Genomic DNA, 19,193 nt, shown 5'->3' with positions numbered 1-19,193 from the left:
CTGACATGATGTTCTGTCTCACACAAACCCAGAAACATGGGTCTAAACAACCATGAGCCAAGCCCTCTGAATCCAAGAGCCAAAATAAATCTTTCTTTCTCCTGTTTCTGTTAGATAATTTGGTCATAACTGCACGAAAGCATTATGTCCACCGTATACCTGGTCCTGAGGGCAGCTAATAGTAGGAAAGCTATTCCTTATGACAGCTGAGAGACAAGGGTCTTCTCTCTGGCAAACCACAGCTTCACAGGAGGGAATTCTGAGGAGAATCCAAAGGACTGCCTCAGCAATAGAGGAGGCAGAAGGCAGGCATGACATGGCCACAGGTTCAACATTAGCCCCTCCCCTCTGATGAGAGAACGCATTTTTGGATGTAAGTGTTCAGCACTCTGAGATCATCCAGCTATCACAGTCTCCCTTTTGGTTCTTTTCTATGCCTTCTTCAGAGTTTCACTTCATTATCAAGAGGCAGAGGCCACTTGCCATCCAATCAGACTGAGAAGAAAGAAAAAAGACTGGGACTTTTACCAGGACTCCCCTGGCCGTGAAAGCCCTCCAAAGTATTGTACATTTGTCTTATTTTGCAGAAACCAACAAATATGACAAATGTGTTGAATGTTTTATGGTATGCCATGTAGGAGTCTAAGTCTGAAGTCATGGCAATCTGGTGAGGTTGTAACGGATATTGCTTTCGTTTTTCACACAAGATCACATAGCTCAAGGGTCAGAACCAAGCTATGAAACAGAAGGGACCCAAGTGACCCAGAAGCAAACAGCGTATCTACTCCCACAAATATGTAGTCCACAGGTCTTTGCTCACACGCACCTCTGGCCTTCCTCCTTTCTGCTCCTTGGGAACTTCTGCCACTGGTGACTGGGAGGGTTACACTAAGCCTGTGAAAGGAACCCTTTTTCCTTGGCTCTATTTTGGTGCTAGCAGATGGCCTGGGAAGAAGCTCCTTTTTAAAGGTGTGAAGCCATTGGTACCTTTGACATTAACAGTTGCTACTTAAGGCAACTCTAGATGTTCATGGCTTGGGGTTGGGCCACATCCCTAAATCGGTGTTATTTGGGTCTCCTTGGGGATCCTTGATAAGACATAGATCCATTATCCCAGTAAGGCATCCTTGGCCTGTCAAAAATTGCTGGCTGAATATCATGTTTTGAAGGGACTGAGCTAAAGGGTTAGAGGGAAAGAATCAAAGAATCCATGACCCTAGAGATGGATGGGAAAGTAGCAAGAATGAATACCTTTTCCTAGAGGTCATCTCCAGGTTTGCCCCTCATTCCTACCACGCCTTCCCATGATGCCTCACTCCAAACAACATCCTGCTCCAGCATCACTTCAAACATGTTCCCAGTGCATGTAGCACCTGTGGCCTCACTCAGGGACCTCCATGACTATGGCATCAGGACCAAGGGGACACTGCTTCAGCCATGCCAATCACTATGTGTTTCTCAGGCATAAGAATATGTGACTTTCCAGAGACTGAGATGGCCTCTTGCAGCCCAGATGAAGCTAGAAACGCTGAAAGTTGGCCACTCTCCCTAGTACACAGAAGCCTGAGAGCTCTTTGCAAAATAGGACTGAAGTTCTCTGTACTGTGGGTGATGAACACAATAACATGAATCAATGACATCAGCTGGAGCATGATCTCAAGATGCCCAGGTTCATTCCCCTAACTAGGCTGCCTTGTCTGGCTCCAGTAGAAGAGGATGTGCCCAGCCCTGCAGGGACTTGATATGTCAAGTGGTGGTATACCCAGGGGGTGCTCTACCCTCTCAGAGGAGAAGGGGAAGGTGGAATAATGGGAGGGACTGTGTGATGGGGAGACAGGTGGGAGGCGGTGATAGGGATGTAAAGTGAACAAATAGATTAATGGGAGGAAAAGATGCCCAGGTTCCAAAAGAGGGGTTATTCTCCATGCCTCCTTTACCTCATAAGTCAATATTTTCTGGGTTTGGCGCTCATTCCAATGACATGTTACAATCTCTGTAAATTTCCTTTTGTGGAGCAGAAAATCTTGAGTCCTTTCATGGACTCAATATTTCATTCAAACGTGATAATACATCATCCCCAATAATTGATCTTTTACTTCAGCTTATCTAAGAGAACAGAAAATCCTCAGAAAACTTGGATATATGCAGTGCATATTTGTTGAATTATAGACAGGAAACTGTTTCTGTAGAGTATACGTTTAATGAGAACATACTGTTATATTTGGACTATGTGGTATTCTTGCTGAATAGAAACCTTTACAAGAACACGCGCATATTTCTATCCAAACACCAAATGAAGTAGATTGCTTAAATGACCAATTTTGCACCAGAAAAAAAAATATATATTATACAAAACAGGGCTTTATCCACAGTCATTAGTCCTCACTTTCTACACAGAACAACAATAAATTAAATCACATTATATGCAGATAGTTCTACTTACATTAGAATAGTAAGCTCTATGTAGCTGGTGCAGCTTTGACTCTTCTACCAGATTCATGGTAAGTTTTTATTGTTTTGTGGTCATATTTAAATTATCCATGAACAAAATGGCTCAAAAGACACAGGCTGAGGGACTGGCCTTCTGCCGTGCTTAGCTCACAGCCCCTTGGTTTCAGCTATGCGCAGGGAAGAAGGCTCTGACTTTGGCCAATTGAGAGCACTTTCTTGCTGTCTTCTATGCTACACCACATTGAACACGTTCAGACACAGGCACTGAGTAATGAATGAGATAGTCCATCAAAAGGCATGGTTTCCTCTTTCTCTGGAGAAATAACTCTTTCTCTCCCCAATAATAAGTATAGACTATGACAGCTTTATTCTAAAAAATAAAAATGAACTCGGTATCCTATTATGATTCACAATTGGGAAAATGGACCTCGTGTTCCTGTGCATATAAATTTATTTCTTTAAATATGAATCAAAGAAATGGAACATGTTTTATTAACTCTGAGGTCTACTTGGTTCAAATCTCTCCACTAGGAATCGTATGATACCTGATAGACCAAAGAGTTTTTGTAACATATTTATTTTTACCTCTGAGAGTCAGCTCTCACTGAGATCCTTTTGATTACCTTTGAAGTGACTTAAAACAGAAACACCAGCATCAGCTGGCTCAGAATGCTCTGAGTTTGGGATGAATTAACATTAGTGGTTAATGCGAGATTTGAACAACCTCCAACTCAGTGTCCTTTGGAGGAGTATTTTCATTCCATAGGCCTGCAGGAGACATTGGAGAAATCCATATGCTGAGAACAAAGCCAGGCTCCTTCGAGTACATGAAAATCACAGTTGTGAACTGTCCAAGGGCATGCATGGTCAAGTTGCTGTCAGGCTTCTGAGTAGAAGCCAGCTACCTCCTCACAGCGGTGCGATTTTGTCTTTTTTCTCTGAGTAAATGAGGAGGCCTCCTCGCAAGTTCCCACCTGCATGGGAAAGGTGTTAGCACACCCATAGAAACGTGATGGATGGCAGGTGGAGCTCTGGGAAGAACAGTTGAGCCCGTGTCAGCTGCAAACTTCTTCTCTCTGTCACTTTGAGAAACATAAGCTCCTAGTTCTTCTCTCTGGGCATGTCCAGCACTTCTTGTGGAGACTGGCTTTTGAAGAAGGTCTAAACTGTTCATTATTCTGTTCTAAAGACCAACTGAAAAATAGACAGATCCCTCCAGTGCCTCTAGCTGGTTCTCCCTACTTCTATGCTGCCCCTAAAGCATCCTGTGTTTCTAGACAGTTTCTGTTTTTTCCACTGAAGGAAAAATTCAGCTCATTACCAGCCTTCTTCTGAAGACCTGTAGGGTATAACTACACAAATAGGTAGTGGGCCAAATTTCAATTGGCATTTGACTTTGTAGTTGCACCTATTAGGGATCTGAGCTCTTTGTGTCTCAACAAACACAGGCCCTAGTGTTTTCCAATTTATAAGTGTTATTCTTTCATTCTCTTTTTTCGTGTGTGTGTGTGTGTGTGTGTGTGTGTATGCACTTGTGACGCATCTAAAACACCTGCACGAGTAGCTCTGTTTCAAGAAAGCAATGGCATCACTAGAAACAGCTTCTGAACCCACTCTCTGAGATACACAAGGCCTCCCTTTCCACATCCCACTGCCTGTCTTAGACCCCAACAATCAGTCCCAACCAGAAAAAAAGAGGCCTTTTTGTTAGGGACACAGAAGGTAGATGTGCCATGAGCAAAGGCACAGGATGCCTGTAAGCAAGGGGAAGTGACTTGGCATTCCAAAGCTGTTCATTCAAGAGAAAAAGGAAGTGGGGGTGGAGCATCTGTTCTCATTCCATAGGATTCTCCCTCTCCTCCATGAATTCTGAAATGTAAACAACTATTTCAAGACATGTGGAATTCTGTCTGTGGTTCAGGAAAAGACACGCCAATGGCTCTTCAAAACAATACATGTTGACAGATTCCGTGTGAAACCTCTGTTTGTGTTGGGAACAGATATGACTCTACCCAGAAAGTTTTGTTTCTGAGTTCAGCTTCTCTCCCAGATCTAAGGCAATAATATTGGCTATAAAACTTGTGTTTATTTCCATCACCATAAGTATATGCTTAGTTTAGCTTGTGTATGAACTTATATTTGACAAGATATAAAAAACACTAATGAAATGCCCCCCCTTTGAAACCTTGATCATTGGACTTAAGAGTAAAAATTTGTAGAATGGCTTAAGAACTAAAGTTTCATTTTGTTAATTATATAATAGATGACTACTGGCAAATTATGAATGACTAATTGTCAAAGTTGTTGCTTAGCAGTTAGGAATTTAAGTTCTACAATACAATACTAAGAGTTTTTAACCCAGAGCCACCATGGAACAGACATCTATACTGTCAGCGAAGGTTTCCCAACTTGGTGGTGTTTTTAAAACTTAATGACATTTTGGCAACTCATATAATGATTTATTTTTTTCTGAGATAAGGTCTAACTGTGTAACTACAGCTGACCTGAAATTCACTATGGAGACCATCCTGGCCCTAAACTCACAGATACCCTCCTGCTTCTGCCTCCCAAGTGCTGGAATTGAAGACATGGGCCACCTTGCCTAGCCATGTAAAGACATTCAAGAAAGACAAACTATACAGCAGGCATGTAAATGAGCAATCAACCTTAATAATATTAGAATTGCTTTAAAACTGTAGGAAATGACTCCAGGGACTTCACGATTCACCCTGCCTATTTATTTTTTAAAGGCTAGCTCCCTTCTCATTTTTAACATCTAATCTGGGGATACGCTATTAACTTTGGAACAATTCCTCTAGCTGGAGCAGAAATAAAAAATACTGTTGTAACTATGCTGACATTCAAGGGGAACTATACAAATTCAAGAAAGGATTAGACATATTTACACCCAAAAAATATAGCCAGGTAGAGAACTTTTCCCACTGTCACCCTCCTGCAATTAACACACAGGTGCCAAAAAAAAAAAAAAAAAAAAAAAAACATTAAAAAATGCGTATCTCTGAAACACAGGGAAAACATCATTGAAAATGTAAGAGAGAAACAAGCAGCCGTCCGGTTCTGAGAACTGGGGTGGATGCAGTCTGCCCATCTGTCTTCATTATGTGAGTCCCTGACCACTAGCTGCAGCCTTCCTGAGTTGTGCTCCACAAACAAGCCTCCTGGATTAGCATTTTAAGGTTTGCCTTTCTGGCCTACTTTTTTTTTTTTTTTTTTTTTTGAAGTCAGCACTTTTCCCTCAATATCGCACAGGCAGAACCACAACATACCTCCTGCCATACCTCCTTCAGTTGTTCAGAAGCTAATTCATTTTATCACGGGGTTTACATCCCATTTCCTGAGCCCCACACAGATGCAGCCCATTCACTTTGACTCCCCTGAGAGAAGGAGGTGTGATCCACTCCTTCCCTGGGAAGCCAGCTTCCAGAGCTTGCTAAGCTTGCTTGGATTCCTCCACAGTTAACCTGAATGGATAGGACACCTCCAAGAAATTATTTAATTTCCCCCCTTTAAACTGGGTTTCAGATGCTCAGAATGTTACCAAGAAAGGCAAAATTACAAGATGGTACCCTTGTTCTCTCCTCAAATGATAAAGTCGCAACCAGAATTGAAACCTCTGCGCCCAGAATTGAGTGCAAAGAGGATACCCAGCAAAGGCTGGCTCAGTCTTGGCCACGCTTCCCTTGTCTGTCCTAGCTCACTGTCCAAGCTATGCATCATTTATGGTGGCTGCAAAACTCTATGAGGTTAAAGGGACACAGCAGATATCAACATTCCCTTTTTAAATTAAAATCATCACCTCAAATTTTGATAAATTGCATGCAGTTTTTTTAAATGTATCACCACTGTGTCTTGCTGTCAAATTCTCACTGTCTGCTTATTCTTGAGGGAAAAGGGTTGTGTTTCTTTATAGACTCCACTTAAGTCTACTGGTTTTGAAGGGCATCATTTGACCATAGTTAGAAAGAATGTAGCCCTCCAATAACATACATTTAAAACAGTTGAAAATGAACAACGGCTTAACATCAACGTACGTATTCCTTCAGAGTTTGTAAGCTGAACAGACTTCTGTACATCTTCAGCCAGACTAGCAGTTAGCATTAGAGACTGCCAAGGGACAGAGGACAGCAGAGAAAATGAGAACCGTTCCTCCCTCTCCACAGATTTGTCACACACCTCCTCCGTGCTCTTAAAATATAAGTGAAATTTAATCTTCAAAATGAAAAAATAGACACATTTCTAATACCAAAATATAAGATTAAAATACTTAAAAATAAAATGTTAGTGTGAAGTAGGACTTTTTTTACATCATAAAAGAAGCATTTTAGATTCAATTTTCTTATATAAATCCTCCTTGCTCACTAATATTTACAGTTTTCCAGAGGAGCTCTGATGAGACACTAAAAGAGACAAGGAGGATCCTTTCTTGAGATATGAAGTCAGACCTGAATGTGGACGTTGGACGCAGCCTTCATCAACCACAAACCTATCCCCCAGTTCCAGAGAGAGGGGCACTGCATTGCCAGCCTGGAGATTTCTTTCATTCCATTGTCCTCTTATTGGGTGTTAAATTCTTTCCAAGAATATTCTCCTTGTAAAAATTGTTTTATTCTAGCTACAAAACATTTCATTTCAGAAAAACCACATTTTTATATCCTCCTGTGAACTGCCCCCAAAGCAATCATGATATGGAGGCAGCAGGCTTTCAAGACATAAATCTACTCCGATGCCCCTCCGGCAGCCAGAACACTTAACAGGATTGCGTTATTTCATTATATTAGTTTGCCATGAGATGAGAGGCCAGAAGGCAGATAGTGATTAATAATCATTCCTGAGCTTCTAAAGAAAACGTAAAATGAAATGACTACTGCTTAAAAGAATGACTTCTCCGAGAACGCCCTTTCTGTTCCGTTGATGTCTGTCCTTCCGTCTATCTCTTTAAGGAATCTCAAGTAGACGAAGTGAGAGGGGCATCTCGTTTAAGCCACTGAAAAATGTGATCTGATGGAATCTTCCCGCAGCTCTCGATGTTTCCCGATGTTGCTTTCCTCTTGCTGATTTCGCCTCTCAATGGTTATTCTGTATTTCTTCCTGGGTAAAAGCAGAACAAATGTAATAACAAAGCCTCACTTGACTATAAAACCCCATGGTTCCTCTTACAGAGAGCGCCCTCCAGGGACATCTGGGTTAGGTTTGATAAATGACAAGTGACACAAATATGGAACCCTGTTCTGAGATTAAAGTCGTGTGCCCCAAGGCATCGTGTCCTGATTCAGGGAGAAAAATTGGCATGCTTTCTGAAATGCCACAGAACAAGCCTTCCCCTTCTTCCCTGGGAGCCTTATCTATTCTGCCCCAGAAGCTCTGCTTGACTCCCAGGATATGCCCCCAGATAAAGATCAGACCAAGTATACTGTGACCAAAGGAACAGGAACACGCTTGTTCCCACAAAGAGCCACGTACACCCAGACTTACATCTCCATGAAAAAATGAAGAAATATTACAAATAAACCATGATGATTTACAATGCCCCATGAATTCAACCACTGAAGATTACCAAAGGACGGGCCACTGTCACTGCAGCAAACGACTGGAACCTTGAACACATACGCATAATTAAAAGTTTATGAGCCTTAAGCCACAACAATGGCAACTAAACATGTGACTTCTCCAAACACAGAACACACTGCAGCCCGGGATCACAGACCACTGGAGCTCCTTCCAGCCTTTCACGTGAGTATGAGCACTTGTTTCTAAACCAAAGAAAGGCTGCGGATAGGAAGTTCATTCATTCTTTGTCCAGATTTTTGTATTTGATACAAAGACTCTTCATATTTGTAATTTGATAGATAGAAGGAATTCTCATAAATGGATCAATGATCCCCAGAGCCCAGCCACTTTCTAGCAAGTACCATAGGAATCAAGGGCTCACTGCCTACCAAACCCAAGATGGAGTCAGAGAACAGCTTTGGTAATTGAACCACCATCCTTCTTGTTTAAAAGAAGGATGTGGGCAAATCACAGGGAGCATTATTGCAAAGACAGGAGACAAAGGCAAGAGAGGCAGGGTGAACTTTAACTCCATAAATGGTCCATACCTGAAAAAGTAGAAGGCCATTAGCAAACCAGCACCTAGTAGGGCCCCCACAACGATTCCTGTCACTGCAGATTCTTCTAGGCCACCTGCTTGAAAAAGAAACATCAATAATCAGAGTTCATTTTGAGAAATAAGTTAAAATACTTTGATTTTTGTTTATCTCCCAGTTGAAACTAATTTTCCTTTCTTTGTAACATATGTATAATATAATAATTGTAACATATTGTATATTATTTACATATAATATTTATGTATTATATATAGTATTATATGTAACATATAATGTAAAATATATATGTATAATGCTCTGAGAAAAGGTTTTCAGAAAACACTAGGTAAATGTGCCATGACATGAGAGTGAACAGAACAAGGTCAAAACAAGTTCAAAGTTGGACCTGGGACAAACACCAGTCATCCTAGCACTTGGGAATATGAGGCCGAAGGCTCTTAAGTTTGAGGCCAGTCTGAACCACATAGCATAATCTGACAGGAAAGGAGAAAGGAGAGAACAAAGGGGAAGGAAGAAAAGAAGGTTAGAGAGAATAATAGACAGAGAAAGAGACAGATTCAAGATGGGTTTGATGAAAGCTGCAAACTGAAGATCTCACACACATCCATCCTGGTTTTGAGTTTAAAGTCGAAGATGCGTGAATGGACAAAGGCACTGGCCCAGAGCTCTCCAGGTGGGTGGTGACACTTCAAAGTGCTAGAAAGTTCCGGGAGATTGCATTGGGTCAGTATTCTGTTTTTAGATGTTCTCTCACCAAAGTCAGAGTTCCAATCCAAACTGTCCTATATAGCTTTGTGAAAATGTGAACCACTGTTTGAATTAAATCTTTCTCGGTCGGATCACAGTTCTCAAAAAACTCAACAGCTACTTTCCTTGCAGGGTTTCAAATAAAGCCTGTGGTGCATGGACTTCTTGGCTCCTCAGATCAAAGCTGGGTAAATCCCCTTTACATGCTGGAAATGTGAGACTTGGTGAGTTGAGGGGAGCCTCCTAGGGTCCCCAAACTGGCAAGCAAGAGTGTGAGATTTGGAATACAGACTGGGCGATTATGTGGTCAACACACTTTCTCCTTCATCCTTTCTCATAATTATCACATGGATATAAATTCCTCATCATTCAAAGATGGTCCTGAGACATAATGACCGTTCATATAGTCACCTAAAATCACTAACTGCCCTGCAAGATTGACATCACTTGTTCTTACTCATATTACAAAGCCCCTCAAAGGCAATCATTTCCCAAACCGTCTCCCTTTGCTGTGCTATTCATAAGAAGACACACTTGCTTCTCTATTTGAACCCAGAAATTGACCGTTAATAATATATTCAATAGTTATTAAATTAATTAAATACTTTGCAAGCTGTCAAACATTTAATGGCATTGTGTGCCCCATCCTGGGGATTTAGAGGTCAACTGTGAACTTTGAAATCAATAATGAAACTTCTTATAAGAGATGAACAAGAGACAGCTGATAACATTTTTATTTTTCCTAAAAGTGGAAACCTCTGATAACTAAAAGACTAGAGTGAGAGATATAAATCCAGGCAGAATACCCTACCATTTGGAAGAAAAGGATAAAGGAAAGGAATATGGAAGCTTCCGGTAAAGGAGGAGGGTCAGTCATTTGTGAGTTGTTTCCATGGTTTTGAAGACATCAGAAAAATGCATGGGAATTTCAGAACATGAGTTCTTGAGAGAAACATGTTCCAGACTCATGTGATCCTGGGACTGGAGAAGGAGGACAGTAAATTAAGTCTCTGAACTTACATGATTTGCAAGGAGAGCTGTTGGTATGCTCCACGATTCTGGTCTCATCTATTCTCAATTTCAAAGGGCCCCAAGGATATTTGACATTCGATCGCATTTTGAACCGGCCTTCTTTCCCAAAGTAATCACCAATGACCTACAGAAAGGCAAAAGTCGGACGGACGGAAGGTCAGGCAAAGGTACCTCGCTCACAGCCTTGCAGGCATTCTCCAAAACGCATGCCCTGGTCTCTGCACATCACCACCTTCAGGAACTGACAGCAAGAGCTTTAGAAAAGCATGAAAAATGGGGGGAGTGTGTGACTGCCCCAGCGGCTCCTCCTGGCAGGGAAAAAAGCCAAGTCATGTAGGCTTAGAAAGGTGATGGACCATCTAGAGACTGCCATATCCGGGGATCCATCCCATAATCAGCTTCCAAACGCTGACACCATTGCATACACTAGCAAGATTTTGCTGAAAGGACCCAGATATAGCTGTCTCTTGTGAGACTATGCCGGGGGCCTAGCAAACACAGAAGTGGATGCTCACAGTCAGCTATTGGATGAATCACAGGGCCCCCAATGGAGGAGCTAGAGAAAGTACCCAAGGAGCTGGGGGGATCTGCAACCCTATAGCTCTAGCTGTCTCTAGCTGCATATGTATCAGAAGATGGCCTAGTCAGCCATCAGTGGAAAGAGAGGCCCATTGGTCGTGCAAACTTTATATGCCTCAGTACAGGGGAACGCCAGGGAGTGGGTGGGTGGGGAAGCATGTGAGGGTCTTTTGGGATAGCATTGGAAATGTAAATGAAATAAATACCTAATTTAAAAAAAAAAAAAGGTGTGGGCACAACAGACAGTGCCACCTGAGGGCCATCTGGAGGTCACAGCCTACCAATGCTGACAATATCTATTTATCAGGTGCTACTGCATAGTGGGAAGGGTGGGTTGTTTGTTTGTTTGTTTTTTTGTTTGTTTGATTTCCCTATGAAACAATAATCTATAAATTTACAGGGTTTTCCCTTGCTCATTCCATAGAGCCTTATCTGGCCTTCTACCACAGAGCAGTCCACACTGTCAGCCATGTGTTAGGCCCATTTCCCTTAAGAATATGAGACAGAACCAGTGGCACTACATACATGCTCAAGTGAAGTATGCAACAGGTGCATAGCCCACATTCCTCAGTTAGATTAATATAAATCTAAATATTTAGAGTAATAGCAAGATAACTTAGGAGATAAAGGCCTTTGCCTTAAGACCTAAATTTAATCCCCAGGGCCCACATGTTGGAATGAGATAACTGACTCCTACAAATCTTTGTCTCTCTCTCTCTCTCTCTCTCTCTCTCTCTCTCTCTCTCTCTCTCTCTCTCACACACACACACACACACACACACACACACACACACACACAGAGAGAGAGATACATACATTCATACATACATACATACAAACATATATATATATGTATATATATATATATACATATATATATATATGCAATTTTCAAAAATTTGGAGTGCAATTGAGGAACTCTCTGAGCCTCCTTTGGCTAGTGCCATTTCTTTAGAAGTCATATTCATCTCTGATAAACTCATTTCTTGTGCTCTGCAATTTTCAGCCTGAACTCTGTTTTGGCTGTCACCTTAGACCCCTGAGAAATCATCACTCATTCATTATATAATTGCAGGGTCCCACTCTAGCTACATGATCAGCCACACGGGCTGAGCTGGCAGTGCCTTCTCACCCACAGTTTCTAAGAACTCTCCTCTTTTGTTTGAGCACAAACTTGTGGCTCCTAGTTGGCCTGTGACATTTCTCCTCCTTCCTGACTGAGCCACAGCAGGCCCTCATAGGCTATATCTGGTCATGGTCAAAACAATCCTAGGTCATCCTGAAACACAGAAGTTACTGCAATGTGCTAAACAAATCCTGTGTGCTCTGCAACCTCACAGTGAGATGAGATGGGTTATCACTACTTCCCAGCTTCTCCAGAGAGAAAAGCTGGACTGCAGATGAGACCCAGAACTGGGGGTGGTGGGGGATATGAAATCATTGAGTGAACATAGTGAGAGGACTCCTATTCAATCATCAAAGGGTAGGCATACCCCTGCGGAGAGGAAAACAGCAAGCCCCTCACGCCTCTGTCCCCAAAGGCAACAAGGGAAATGACCTTCCAAGGAAACAAGACAATCATTGTTATCTGCCAAATAATACATTTTTCAGTGAAAACACTGGATATTGATTTAATGCTTATTTCTTTCTCTATATCTGTCAATTAGAGGCCATGTGTGTTACTTTTCTATATCTCATTGTGTATGGTTCTAGCGATGTCACAAGACCAGTGAGGAAAAGATTACAATTCCCATGTCATAGCTAAAGAAATTGAAGCAGGGGCTCAGTGGTTAAGAGCACTGACTGCTCTACCAGAGGTCCTGAGTTCAATTCCCAGCAACCACATGGTGGCTCACAATCATCTGTGATGGGATGAGATACCCTCTTCTGGTGTGTCTGAAGACAGCTATAATTGTACTATTATACATAAAATAAATAAATACATCTTAAAAAAGAAAAGAAGTTGAAGCAGAGAGCCACTGCCCTCAGTGACTGTCACAGGCTTCCATAAGTGACAGACTTCTCTGTCCTCAGACTCCACCATATTTTAAAATAGTAAAATCCGCAACAACCACTAGAAAATGAAACTCGGAAATACAAGAGGCAAGTAAGCTGCCCTTCCTCTGTCCACGGATGCCCTTACCACCCAGTTCTGAGGAGAAACGCTTGGCCGTTTGAAAGGTAGGCTTTCTCTGCCAAGAGCACACACGGCGCCGTGTCCTGCCTTCTGCCTGAGCCCTCAATCATCAGAGAGCTATCACTGCATGGAAAGGTTCATTTTTATTTGAAGCAAGCTTTGGACACCAGGACAAATACACCCTCAGAGTCCCCACTTGCATGAGTCACCAAAGCAGAGCCTTCTCTCACCTCTTGGGTGCCTGCTTCAGTGTCAGTCATGGCAACCACAGAGAAGTCCCCGTACCGGTCCCCGTTGGCATCTATGGACACCTGCCCGGCGATACCTACAGGAGAGGTAAAGAACTTTGAGTTAGAGACTTATGGTGCCTCTGCCTGCCAAGAAAACGAATTAATGGGATTTTTTTTTTAAACAAATCCATGCCACAGGGAATCACATCAGACTGGGAGCATTTTTGTTGGCATTTGGAAAGACATTGTAATTTCATCTGTGTCTGCATTCCTAAATTCTTAACATTTCTCCATTTAAAAAAGAAAAGAAAGAGAAATAAATGATCTTTGGGGAATACTTTTTTTAAAAAATGAATTAAGGCCCATGCCGAAGCAATGTGTTCATTCTAGAGTTTTGATTTTTTTTTTCCCTAAGAAGTAGCAGAGAAGTAAAGACCTATCACACATAGGTTGACTTGATCATTGGACAACTCTCATAAAGAAAGCCAGGCTGGCCCAGAAGTCAGTGAGTGATCATCGTACAGGAACTGCATCAGCACCCAGCAAAGCTGGAGGCCTGGTTGTTGAGTCTCTGCGGCCAACGTCTAAGGAGCATTGCCTAATGTGTGCCCACTCATTGGTTATCCAAACACTATCTGAAAGATTCCTGCGGGGACTGAGTTAGCACTGCAGCAGAGGTTAAGTTTATGCAAAAGAATGCTTTCCTCAAGGAGAGGCCTAGACTAAGCATTCAGCCCAGTGAAGGAGGGACCAGTGAAGTGCAGGAAGGTGCTTGCCACCAGACTGGTCACATGCTTGATCTCTGGGACCCACACGGTAGAAGGAGCAAACTGACTCCCAAGAGTCGTCCTCTGACTTCTACACCCACACTGTGACACACCTAGTCACACACACACACACACAGAGAGAGAGAGAGAATAAGGTATTGGTCTCCTGAGCCTCTCTACAACTGGCATAAACAGGATCATGTTCCTACCAAGAGGATGTAGCGATACATGCACGAGATTAAACACTGGAGGCATCTGCAACAGATACTTAAGCGAAGCCAGCTGTTTTCTTCTACCAGTGCCCCTACTGCTATTATTAACTCCTACAGATTGGATTTAGCTAAAGTTCTTGGGGCCAGAGGTGTTTCAGATTTCAGATGTTTACAATTGTTTGTATATCTGCATATACATAATGAGACATCTTGAGGGTAGGACACAGGTCTAAACACAATAAAGCTTCGCTTCATATAACACTTGCACACATAGCCAGGAGGTAGGCTCAGTACAATATTTTAAAGAATTGTTTTGCATGAAACAATCATTCATTATAAGAAAGTTTCCATTGGACACTTGAGAAGATTTTGAGCTAGGGACTTGGGAATGAAGGATGGCATTCTAAAGTTGCCATTATCATTGCTGTGCTTTCAATGTCACAGAAAGCACTTGACTGTGCTCAATCACTCCAGAAGACTCAACACATCAAGGTGGAGTTCAGTAAAAGAGTAAGGATTATAAAATCCCCATGAAAGTACATAGGAGGAAACCTATGACTGAAACCACTATCAAGAAATGTATAAGTTACCAACCTGGCTTAATTTACAAAGACCCTGAGGCAAGAAAGAACCAGAGAACAGTGGAGTTTCTGATGAAGGGTGTCTGTGTTTATAACCAGAGCCAGTGAGATATGAAGCTGGAGCAGATCAGCCAGAACACAGAGGACCCACCCACCTTGACCAGCACGATGGGTGCTCACGGCAGCCGATCCCTGAAAGGCCACCAGAGAACAGTAGCTGATAATAAATAGGCTGTGATTTCAGTCTTCATTCACTAGGCAGCAGGATGTGTGCACCAGCCCTGTTCTAATGAACAAAGGCCATTTCTTTTCTTTGTGGGACAATTCTGTGTTGTACTTAATTGGTGCTTCCATTGATTTGGCTCTCTCCAGTAGAAATGACTGCCCCAGTAAAAAGAGTGTCTGCTAAGAAGCATCCCAGGGGAAAGTTCCATCCTCTTGTGTGGTTTGGAGAGGCAGTCTTTTGGGTTGACTGTCCTTTGGGCTGTGGTTTGAAGGTCCACTGATTTTTCCAGACTTTGGGTTACTTTGCTGGAAACAGAATAGAGGTACCATTCGTCTACATTTTTTGTCTTCTTAAAACAGGCAGGTTGCAAAGGATACACCTATTATTATATTGTGTATCCTTGGGGGGGGTGTATAAAACTTCAAATTATATGCATATAGTTTATACACATATATATACATATGTATATAGATGTATAGATATAGATAGATACAGGTATAGAATTTCTTCTCCAAATATTGTGGCTATCGGAAATCACTTGTCATTCTGTTCAGAGGTGTTTGGGAAGGTGTGTCCTGCTTGAGTGTTTTGCAGAGTATTATAAGATGAAGTGGCCCTAGTAGTCCAAGACCTCATTACACCTCTAAGTTATTGCAATTCTGCCAGGAAATAGGGTGAGAACTCTTGGGGCGACTGCTTTGCAAAGTGAGACTTCACCTGGGACTATCAGGCAGAAGGTGAAGTTGTCGAGCTGAGAGCAGAATTTTCCTGTATATCAGCAGTGATTCTTCCCACCCAGTTTCTGTTTGCCGAGAGTGGAGGGAGCCTGTATCCCGCGCCGCAGTCCTGTTTACTTGGTCCCCCTGACCTCTCACACAGAGGAAGCACTGCTTCTTCTTGGACCATTTATTGCAGGTCGTCAGAGTTGATCATAGGTTTCGTGGCAATAAAATCCAATTTTGTCAAATAACATCCAGGGTATTTTTTTCTCCTGACAACTTAATGGTCACTTACAGCAACCACTAAAATTAAAATTGTTTTTAATGTTAGGAAGGTTTGAGTTTTTCTTCACACATCTACTTTAGAGTTCTTTGAGGGGCTACCTTCAAATGCACTATTGTTTAGCAAATAAAATAGACTCCAAACCATTCAAATCCAAACTTACCTTGGCATCAGTCTTTATATTTGGACACATAAGGTAATAGTTTTAGAATCAACTATACAGTTATTTATACTCTTGATGCATACTGACTATGTAGACCTGGCCCTAAAATGGAAATATCAAGATGGTGTAAGAGAAAATTTAGCGCGTGTCTTGGCTCTAAACAAAACTGTATCCCAGCCATTGTGGGCACCTGCCCTTCTCTCAACAACCTCCTTCACTGGTGCCTTTCAGCATCCCCAACTCTGGCTCCTGTCCCGCTGTCAGAAGACCAAGAACAAATGACCACCATGCCATGAGTAATAGCTAAGAATGGGATGTGCCTGACCAAGGTTGTGTCCCCACACACCAGTTTCTCGGTGTATTGTGCACAATTTCTGGGAAACCCGACTTTGTCCTAATATGCCCCCTGAATTACCCTATTTGATTCCTGCTCCTCAGCTGAAGCAGGAAGAGGCAAAGCCAGTTCATCCAGGGAGCTTACTCACCCCCAAGCAACTACTTGTCTGAAATGAAAGCTGTCACTCTTGTCTAGAGTAAAACATGGTGTTCACTGAAAATACCATAGAAAGTTAGCAGTAGCTACCATAGCTACTACCCAGACAAGCCCATCTGGAGCTCCACTCCTCCCTACTGCCCTTCCCTTTAATCTCTGGGGATGAGCTGAGGCCGTAGAAGAAACATAGAAGATAGAGGGGACCATCCTATATACCTCTCTCAAATGTACACTTGGCTTTTATGGGGTGTCCATGAGATTTTCCACTTTTCAGTGAAAAGTTGCACAAATAAGTATAAGCGTACTCCAGCCTACTGAAGGGCTCACAGGACAATTTGGCACAGTGCAGAACTCTTACAGAGCAAATAGGGTCCTGAAGGATGGCCTCGCCTGCTTCCTGTTTCCCCAGTCTGCACTCTGTATTAATGATTCTCAGAAGATGCTCACCAGCAAACTACAGGTTAGGTGCCATAGAGCAGCCATAAGGCACACCATCTCCCTGGAGACCAAAGCAACTTTCGATTTCAGCAGGATTTCTAAGTCCATCAGTCTGGTCTCGTTGCATCTTGAACACCAGGTCCTATCACACTGTCCCATTTACGCATAGTCACATAGACTTCCCAGCTTCACAGTTGACAACCTCCTACCATATATACTCAGACTGCAATGAAATTGTTGCTTCCTCTGCAGCACAGTGTCCTAAACAAAATGACTTCTGTCACCCTCGGGTCTCACTCTGCCGCCATGAGAGTCCCATCCCTTTCTGTGTATCCCTATTCCTCTTTATTTTATCATCCCTGGAATAGGCTGTGTGTTTATTGCCTTTTCCCAGGCACACATTTGCACAAGAGAGAAATTGATTATGGGCAACATCTTTACTTCAGTGCTTCATGCCCTGTTCCTTAACCAGTGCCTGCTACATCATAGACACCTGTTGAATGGATTTGGGTGAATGAACATAAACTTGATGCCTGCTCTAGGAACCACCTCAGACCAGTTTGGAATGTCAGTGACTCTTATATACACTATTAACAAAAATAAAGATTAGCAGAATTTTCTGTAAGATGTTCGGCAAATAGTCAACCCTGAAGGCATACTTACAAATAATGTTATATTGACTGAACAGACTATGTTTAGGAGTGTGTGTGTGTGTGTGTGTGTGTGTGTGTGTGTGTACATTAATGTATATAGATTCATACATATATATGCAATAACATCTAGTGAAAATAAGGAGGCATGAGTGTGAAGAAGAACAAGAGGAGTATATATGAGGATTTAGAGGGAGGGAGGAACAAAAAGGAGAAATGTAATTAAAACCTTAATTTTTTTTTTAAATTTGAAAAAGAAGCCTTTTTGGTGGCAAATGAATCAACAATGCCAGCTAAAAGAACAAGAAGTTTAGCAATATTCACTGCACTTTATAAAGCACCAACATACATTGAGACCCAAAATCCTTCACATTAGGAATGGTCTCTGTGGAGGCTGGAGAGATGGCTCAGCAATTAAGAGCATGAATTCAATTCCCAGCAACCACACGGTGGCTCATAACCATCTGTGATGGGATCTGCGGCTCTCTTCTGGTGTGTCTGAAGACAGTTACAACGTACTCATATAAATAAAATAAATCTTTAAAAAGGAATGGTCTCTGTGAGAAATATTCACAAAACGTCAACAAGGAAAGCAATAGCCTATGTCACCATATTACAGAATGACAAGAACAAAACCAGCTGAAGAATGCGCCAGCCAAAGAGAGATTAGAAGCTGGAGCTGGGGACACCTGTAATCCACATGCTCTGGAGGCAGAGACAGGAGGGCTGCCTCATGCTTAAGGCCAGGCCGGTCTACATAAGCAAGTTCCAGGTCAGCTAGGACTAATAAACAAAAAGAATTAAGGAAAGTAGTGTATAAGGCAGAACCATATTTCTCACTTTAACATGCATTAGATCTACGAGTGCCTGTATGAATTTTTTGACATACAAAAAATAAAAGTGTAATATAAATAAAACTACAATGAGAGGTAGTATTGACAATGAGATCGCTTTATAAAAGTGTTATGGGGTGTATAATGATGCTACCAGAAAGCACAGCACACCTCTAGACTCACCTAGGAAACGGCTGTTGTTAGCAACGGCACTGGGGAAAGGAGACTGGAGTGGAAAGCAAAGCTTCCACTTTGAATTTTGTGCCTTTGTGTTCTCTTTAAGTTTCCTAGACAAGCACAGTCTCATTTCTAATCTAGGTTGTTGGAATGATGAGGCGGTGTGCTTTTTGTTGATGTTATTCTTACACTTTTCTGCTTTTTATTTAAGCAGGAGCTAACATTCACTGTCTTGAAAGGAAAGTAAGAGCCAAAGGCCTGGACTGGCCAGGCAGCTCTCAGCACTGGGCTGGATACAACTGCTAACATCTTCTGCATCCCACTAAAGCCGACATGGTCTGATCATGGGA

At 42.2% G+C, this 19,193-nt stretch overlaps 1 protein-coding gene across 6 annotated transcripts in view; it reads right to left on the bottom strand.

The window, feature by feature from the left end:
- Positions 1 to 2,186: 2,186 nt before the first annotated feature.
- Npr3 (natriuretic peptide receptor 3) overlaps positions 2,187 to 19,193 on the bottom strand; it is a 69,081-nt gene continuing 52,074 nt past the window's right edge. For 5 of the 6 annotated variants that reach the window (XM_029469835.2, XM_029469833.2, XM_029469836.2 and 2 more), the window contains 4 exons: positions 13,302 to 13,396; positions 10,344 to 10,479; positions 8,568 to 8,655; positions 2,187 to 7,560 (listed from right to left, as the gene is read on the bottom strand). In XM_029469835.2, the coding sequence (XP_029325695.1) occupies positions 7,449 to 7,560; positions 8,568 to 8,655; positions 10,344 to 10,479; positions 13,302 to 13,396 (431 nt within the window). In that variant the 3' untranslated portion in view covers positions 2,187 to 7,448. The remainder of the gene's footprint in view (positions 7,561 to 8,567; positions 8,656 to 10,343; positions 10,480 to 13,301; positions 13,397 to 19,193) is intronic. The other variant, XM_021183108.3, reaches the window with a different exon arrangement.

Source organism: Mus caroli, unplaced genomic scaffold, assembly GCF_978045245.1.
Source record: "Mus caroli unplaced genomic scaffold, Mus_caroli_1 scaffold_16, whole genome shotgun sequence".
Lineage (NCBI taxonomy): Eukaryota > Metazoa > Chordata > Mammalia > Rodentia > Muridae > Mus > Mus caroli.
This window is presented reverse-complemented; position numbering and strand designations above follow the sequence as displayed.